The 7013-nt window shown below is 40.8% G+C and overlaps 1 protein-coding gene across 2 annotated transcripts in view; it reads right to left on the bottom strand.

The window, feature by feature from the left end:
• Window positions 1-1522: 1522 nt before the first annotated feature.
• The window catches only part of PJA2 (praja ring finger ubiquitin ligase 2), a 68472-nt gene continuing 62981 nt past the window's right edge, over window positions 1523-7013 (bottom strand). For both annotated transcript variants that reach the window (XM_004706641.3, XM_045285083.1), the window contains exon 10: window positions 1523-4580. In XM_004706641.3, coding sequence (XP_004706698.1) covers window positions 4455-4580 — 126 coding nt within the window. In that variant the 3' untranslated portion in view covers window positions 1523-4454. The remainder of the gene's footprint in view (window positions 4581-7013) is intronic.

The raw sequence follows: 7013 nt of genomic DNA, 5'->3' as shown, positions 1-7013 counted from the left end.
TGCTTTCAAAACACGACACAACGGTCTGATGGTATCATTGTAGGGGAGCTGTGGATGGGTGTGACGCAGAGCTGGTTGTGGCTTGAACCACCTCCGTCATCTAGAATGCAGTCTATGGTGGAGCGCTGACCACATTTCATCCTGTTCCAGCCAGTGCTCATCAACATGTGATCAAGGCCACTAAAATCTAAAGGCATGCTTTATCAAAACCGGAACTGACCTACAATGAAGAGGAAGAATTTGCACCTACAAGAATCTTCCGAAGTTCATTTCAGTAAGGATACATGTGGCCTTCCAATTAGGTTAAGAAATAGTTTAAGATGAGGAGTGGGCCTGATTATTGATAATGGAAAAACCTGTGGCAACTGTGATATGCCTGCCTAATCATAATCATGCCAGTCATATCAGAATCATCACGAAGCTGGCAGTAATGCCTCCGGACCTTGCCCTGGTGGCATAGTGACTTAAATGCTTGGCTGCTCCCCAAAACGTTGGTTGCCTGAACTCAGCAGTTGCTGCTCAGGAGAACGGTGTGTGTGGCACTTGGCTTCCACACAGACTCTAGCCTTGGAGTAGAAAGGTCCGGGCAGTTCTACTTTGTCCTACAGGGTTGCTGCGAATGAAGAAGGACTCACAAGCCCTGGCTCTCAGCAATGTGATTTAAGACGCACCGAAAAGCGAGTCAACCCCAGTATGGTCTGGAATAGACACAAGATGTTAGAAAAGTAAGGAGTTTCAGGGGAACATGGAGAAGTGACCACAAGAGACAAAGCCTTTTTTGTTTAATTTTATACATGTGCTATTTATAGAAAAGTTTGGGCAAAACTTTTCAAAAATGAAATCATTTCCTTGTAGGAATGCCAAGTTCTCCAACTCTGGAAGCTCTGCCTAGGTGAAAATTGTTACAAGAAAGAAATAATGTTGGCATGACAAAAGGAGGTGTACCACTGAGGGCCAAGATAGTATTTTTTTCAAACCCCCGTTTGTTCTATTAAGGGAGAAACAGAATTCTAAACTTTTTGAAGCTTCTAGGTGGAATCATGAGCTTTCTAATTTAATCTCGGCATAACCTATCAACAGCCAATCAACTCCTATGAAATGAATGAGGTCTTTGACCGCATCAAAACCCAAGCAAAATCTTTCTAAACATGTGGATTTGACAATATTCACATGCATAATTTGAAAGGAACCAGAGGACAGACAGGCAGCCCCCTCCTCTTGGAATGGAGAACTTGTGAACCAGTGTAGAAAGCAGGCTCTGCTGAAGCTACAGGATTGCTAACCACTACCGAGGCTGGAGAGGGCGGGCAAGTCCTTCTGGAACTTTCCAATGGATGCAGCCACCAACCACTTCCGGAGGGCTGGGCTCGCAGTTGGGGCTTCTGGGGTCACAACTGGAGGGTGAGAAAAATCACAGCCTGGGAGCTCATTTTAGCTCTGTTATTGCCATGAACTGTAACTTCTCTATAGGTTATATTATAAAAGTGATATGATTGCACAATTAAATATTAGAAATGACAACTGAGTATATTCTGTTTATTGTTTATGACTTACACGGAAATCGATGGGTTGGAATTGTAGAACAAGAAACCAATCATTACATTTAGACCTCGGCTTTTGAAAAACTTGCATTCCATCCATTTTAACAGTTCATATATATTTAACAGCTTATATATAAATCCAGATCACAAATAATCTTGAAAAGTTAAACAATTAGGAAACATCAACAGCAACAAAAAGTCCACATATATCTAACTTTAAATATCAGCACTCTTATTACAATAAGCAAGTGTTAAAAAAAATAAAATTAACCAGGCTGTCACTTAACATATAACAAAGAAATAAGAGAAACTATATTTTAATTAATATTCATACTTTCTAATTTACCTTCATATAATCTTAATTTTTTTAAAAGATCCAAGATATAATTCAATTACATTTTAGTGTCTAAACTCATCAGCTTCAGCTTATAGCAACTTGTTACCATGACAATCCTAAAACCTCAATTCTCTTTCCTTTAAAAAAAGTAATAAAATAAGCCAACTCTTCGACTTTTCTCCTTCGTAGCAGCTGTTTATAGATAGTTAGGGAGCTAGGAAGGAAGGACAGTAACAGATGGAAAGCAAAAAGTACAACACTCCTGGTTGCGTTGAGAACCAAGACCTTTTCACAACAAGCAGACAATAGCTACATCTTAATGGGCAAAGACGAAATATTTTCTTTGGGACAGCTGCTACTAGAAGAAAACCAAAGTACCGTAATACTGTCTAAACATAATGTGTGGCTTATTATGAATAGAAATCAGTAGCAATGTCAGTTTAGCCAGTAAGTGTCACAAATGATCGATATTACTTGGGGGGTGGGGAGGAGGCAACAAAGAAAGATTACATTTGCCACGAATGTTCACAATATACATATGAGAAGTAGTATTAGTCTGATCCGAAATGAAGTATGGATGGGAGATCCCCAAGTAGAAAACAAGCCGAGATGGGCTTAGGCAACAGCAGCTATGTACATCAGGAGGGAAACATGCTAATGCAACACGAAGGCCTGAATGGAAGCATCTCCAAGTCACAGAAGCCCCAAAGGTTCCCTAAATTACAAAGTCACCACATTACACACATGCAAGGTTCAGCTTTGCTCGACCCATAAAAGGGTAGCACGGTATTTTGTTGTAACTACCAGACACATTTACAATATATGCACAACTTAGAATGCAAGGGTTATGCTCCTTCGGTGTGAGCCTCAACTATGCCGACTGTGACAAGTCACTTATAAGGTGGAGAAAGGGCCGGAATACAGACAATCTGGGAAAATACACAAAGAAAACGCAATTCTGCATTTGGAGAGACGGTAGGAATATTTGTGTCCAAATTAATCCATCATTGTCACATTCAGACGGCTGTGCACTCACTCTGCACCGGGTTTTACTTGTGAAGATGGGATGTTTGCAACACCCTCCGTTCCCTACTGTGGATGCCTTACACTCGGGGAAGGTGAGCATCAGCCACTTCTGTACACACCGCCCTGCTGCGTGTCATCACCTGAAGAAAAAGCCGTGCTGTTTACATAATTACAAAGATGGATCCCACTGAAAACCTAAGGAAAATGATTTCCTCACATTTGTCCAAGTCTGTGGACAGAAGGCTTACCGGACAAATCTGAGGTCGGACCCGTCTTTTCTCTTTTAGAAATATTAGTAAGGAGCTGAGTTCTATGCTCAGTCCTGGTCTCCTCGCCACTGTACAATCATCTATTACCGATGCCTGTTTACTGTGGTTTAATTTCAAACAACTCAGTTGAGCTCCAGGTGAATAATTTACCCAAATAAATTAATGTAAAGAAACATTTCTAATAATATGAATAATCCCTGCTTATGAATACTTTAAAGGTATACATTACAGCACAGCGCGATTTAGTTATGCTATTTTTTAAAAAGAGTGGCCAAATATGTCTTTTATGTTAAAGAAATCTGTAGAATTAACCATTTGGTTTTTGTAGAATTCTGATTTCCCTTGAGAATACAACAGAATGAGTGTTTGAATACTTCATGCTAGTTTATCAGACTTTCCAAAATATCTGAATGAAAACTGCATTAAACTACCTCTAGTTGATATTTATTAAACAGATATGCTGTGAGTGTTCTGAGCCTCAATGATCATTTTAGCCAAGTAGAAACAGGTGGAGTACAAGCGTGGGAAAGATCTGAGAGGCCAGCTGACTTAGTTCACCGTCTCAAGCACTGAGCAGAGGAGGTTTTTCATCGGCTTTACTCTTCCCTCAGGACTAGTCGTTAAGATACATCCATCATCTTATTAGATAATGTGTTTTATTACCTAACCATTTCACAGGGATTACATCTAAAAGATTTAAAATTGTTGAGATGCTCTGGCCAGGATTTTAGCCTCTGACAAGTCTCTATTTGCAACCAAGATGCCAGAGGGGATGTCTTTCTAAAACACTCCTCCGTGGTGTGAAGCAAGTGGTCTGATGTCAAGAGCAAAAGGACCAATGAGAAAGCGTGCTTTAGAATTCTTTTTATTCCAAAGAAACCAAATTCTGCTACTCTTGTGATCACAAAGTCATTTGATGAAATAGGAGAGCTTATTCACAATCACTCAGCGGCAGGACTTTAGACAAAATCAGTAATATGTGCCACATAGATGATTATTTCTTCGAGAGAGAGAGAGCTAACTGATAAACTCGACTTTACAGTAAATATCAACATATTCGACTAAAGAAAATGCACTGTTCAACATTCACCTTGAAAATGCTTAGTATTTTCCACAAACTTAAATTCAGTTTAGAAAGGTTAGTATTCTCTTTCTAAACTATGGCATATACTATATATAGCATTTTAAATATATTTATATATAATTATTTGCACATTGGATTGAGAAGGAATCTGCAGATCTACTTTGATAGAATGGTTGAGCTCTGGCAGCTGTTCAGGTTTAGGAGGCTTCTGCAGTACTGTCGTTTGAAGGCGGGGAATCGTGATCGGGCTCGGAAGAAGCAGCTGCCGAGGCTTCGATGACGGCAGGTGGGAAATGACGACGACACACAGGGCATGTTCCCGACTGAGGGAGACAAACCCAACGGGTTAGCAGGCAACAGAAACTAGAATCTTAATAAAGAAAAAAACATCGCTTTATCCTAAAACAAATCAATTCATTTAAAAATAAAAGCCAAATAAAATTTACATCCTGATGATACAGAAAGACAAAACGCTATGCTAGTGCACTGTCACCCTATCTGACTCCCAGTTCTTTGAGGGTAAACAGTGTCTTCAGCATTTGTTTGCCGTTTTGGCCATTTGTCTTTCAGTGAGGGAGTATCGGAGGAGCCGCCTCTGCTGCTGCACGCTCTGCACTGGCACTGTGGTGGAGGTGGGGCACACATAGGCATGCGTCTTTGGAGCTCACTGTAGCTCAACAATTACTGGAACTGAAGCTGCTGGGTGACCTTGAACTGCCAACCTTCAGGTTAGTGGCGGATTACAAACTGTTTGCACCACTCAGGCACCTTATAGTACATAGACAACAAAAATCAGATCTGAACGAATTCATGTAGCAATCAGTCGCTCAGGACCTTACTCAGATAAACTGAGGCTTTGCAAGTCAGTAGAGCACAGCCATGTCAGCAGGTGGACCTCAGACCTTCTTATAAGCCATCGAACTCTTCAAATCAAGTCAAACCCAAACCAAACTCGCTGCCATCAAGTCGATGCCGACTCCTGTCGATCCTATAGGACGGGGAGAACTGTCCCTGTGGGTTTCTGAGATGGGAACTCTTTGCAGGAGTAGAAAGTCTCATATTTAAGTACCTACTAAATAAGGAAGCAAAGTGATCAGAGACCTGGGAGGGAAGGAGAAGCAGTACTGAGAGGATAACTTTCTAGGGCCAATGGAGGATTCTAGAGATATATAATCTGATGATGTCACTGACAATCTGGTCTTTGCCCCAGAGATCTTCATGATAAAAAGGAGGGTAAGAGATTATGACAGTGACAGAGTTGTATTTTGGGAATGATGTTTCCAGAAGAAATGGGAGAGGCTTTATAGTAAGTTGTTTCCTGACGAGAGAAACCTGAGTTTACCCTGGGTTATGGCTGCGTCCACTACAATTCAGGGCTTACTAAATAAACTGTCTCTAATCCAAACATTCAATTCAGGAAACATTTGCTATCATTTATCATGCAGACTGAGCTCTAACAAGATTTTTGGAATCAGAGAAATGAGCGTGATCTCAACCAAAATTATATTTTCTGTGTAACCTTAGTTGACTAGCCCCAACGGAAAAATGGACTCGTGATACCAGGATGTCCCCGAGCTATTGTGAGGCTTCAATGAAAAAGTGTACATGAAACACATGAGCAGGGGCACAGAAAACCACTGCCTTAAGTCCTTAGTGTTGCCATGGATATTTAAGAAAGACGATTTTAGGGACTTTAAAAGGTGAAATTTGGACAGGACCTACACAGGTGACTGAATCTTACAAGCAGTAAGGGGTATTGTACAGGGCAAGATCGTGCCACACTGAACAAACATTTACAAGTGGATAGAAGAGCAACTCTGGGGGCTAGATCATAGCTGGTTTTGTGAGAGCCAAGATAGAAACTATAGACTATTTTATCTGTCAAACGGAAGTCAGTCTGTCTGTTTCACATTTCAAGAAAATAATCTCTACTGGAGGTTGAGAAAATTAAGTTAACTACTCTAGTAGTTAGCAACCACTTGTATGTCAGTTTTTAGGAACAAAACCAAAGAGTACCGCACGGTTTAACATTAAGAAAGGCGTACACCCTCACTTCACCCTTACTCAATCTGTATGATGAGCATGTGATCAAAGAGGCTGGAAGAGTTGAAGAACACAGCATTAAAATTGGAGGAAGGCCTATTAACAACCTTGATATGCAGATTACACAACTTTGAAGAGGGCTTAAGACACTTGCTGATGAAGATGAAGGACTGTATCCTTCAATACGGATTACAACTCAATGTAAAGAAAATGAAAAGCCTCTCAACTGGACCAGTAGGTAACATCATGATAAATGGAAAGGAGGTTGAAGTTGTCAAGATTGCATCTTGCCTGGATCCATAATCAGTGCTCAGGAGTATAGCAGTCAAGAGACCAAAAGATGGTTGCACTGGGTAAATCTACAGCATAAGATCTCTTTAACATTTTGAAAAGCAAGGATGTTAGTTTACGGACTGAGGTGCGCCTGACCCAAGCCATGGTATTCTCCATTGCCTCACATGCATGTGAAAGTTGGACACCAAATAAAAGACCAAAGAATTGATGCATTAAAATTATGGTGCTGGTGAAGAACATGGAAAGGTCCTGGACTGCCAAAAGAACAAACCAATCTGTTTTGGAAGAAGTATGTCTAGACTATGCCGTGGAAGCAAGGATGGCAAGACCTGGTTTCATGTACTTTGGGTATCAGGAGAGACCAGTCCCTGGAGAAGGACATCATATTTGCTTAAAGTGAAGGGGCAGAGAATGAGAGG

The sequence above is a fragment of the Echinops telfairi genome, unplaced genomic scaffold, assembly GCF_000313985.2.
Source record: "Echinops telfairi isolate 266 unplaced genomic scaffold, ASM31398v2 ScPeMD7_7469;HRSCAF=8507_1, whole genome shotgun sequence".
Taxonomy (NCBI): domain Eukaryota; kingdom Metazoa; phylum Chordata; class Mammalia; order Afrosoricida; family Tenrecidae; genus Echinops; species Echinops telfairi.
The sequence above is the reverse complement of the archived record's forward strand: the minus strand, read 5'-3'. Positions and strand labels throughout refer to the sequence as shown.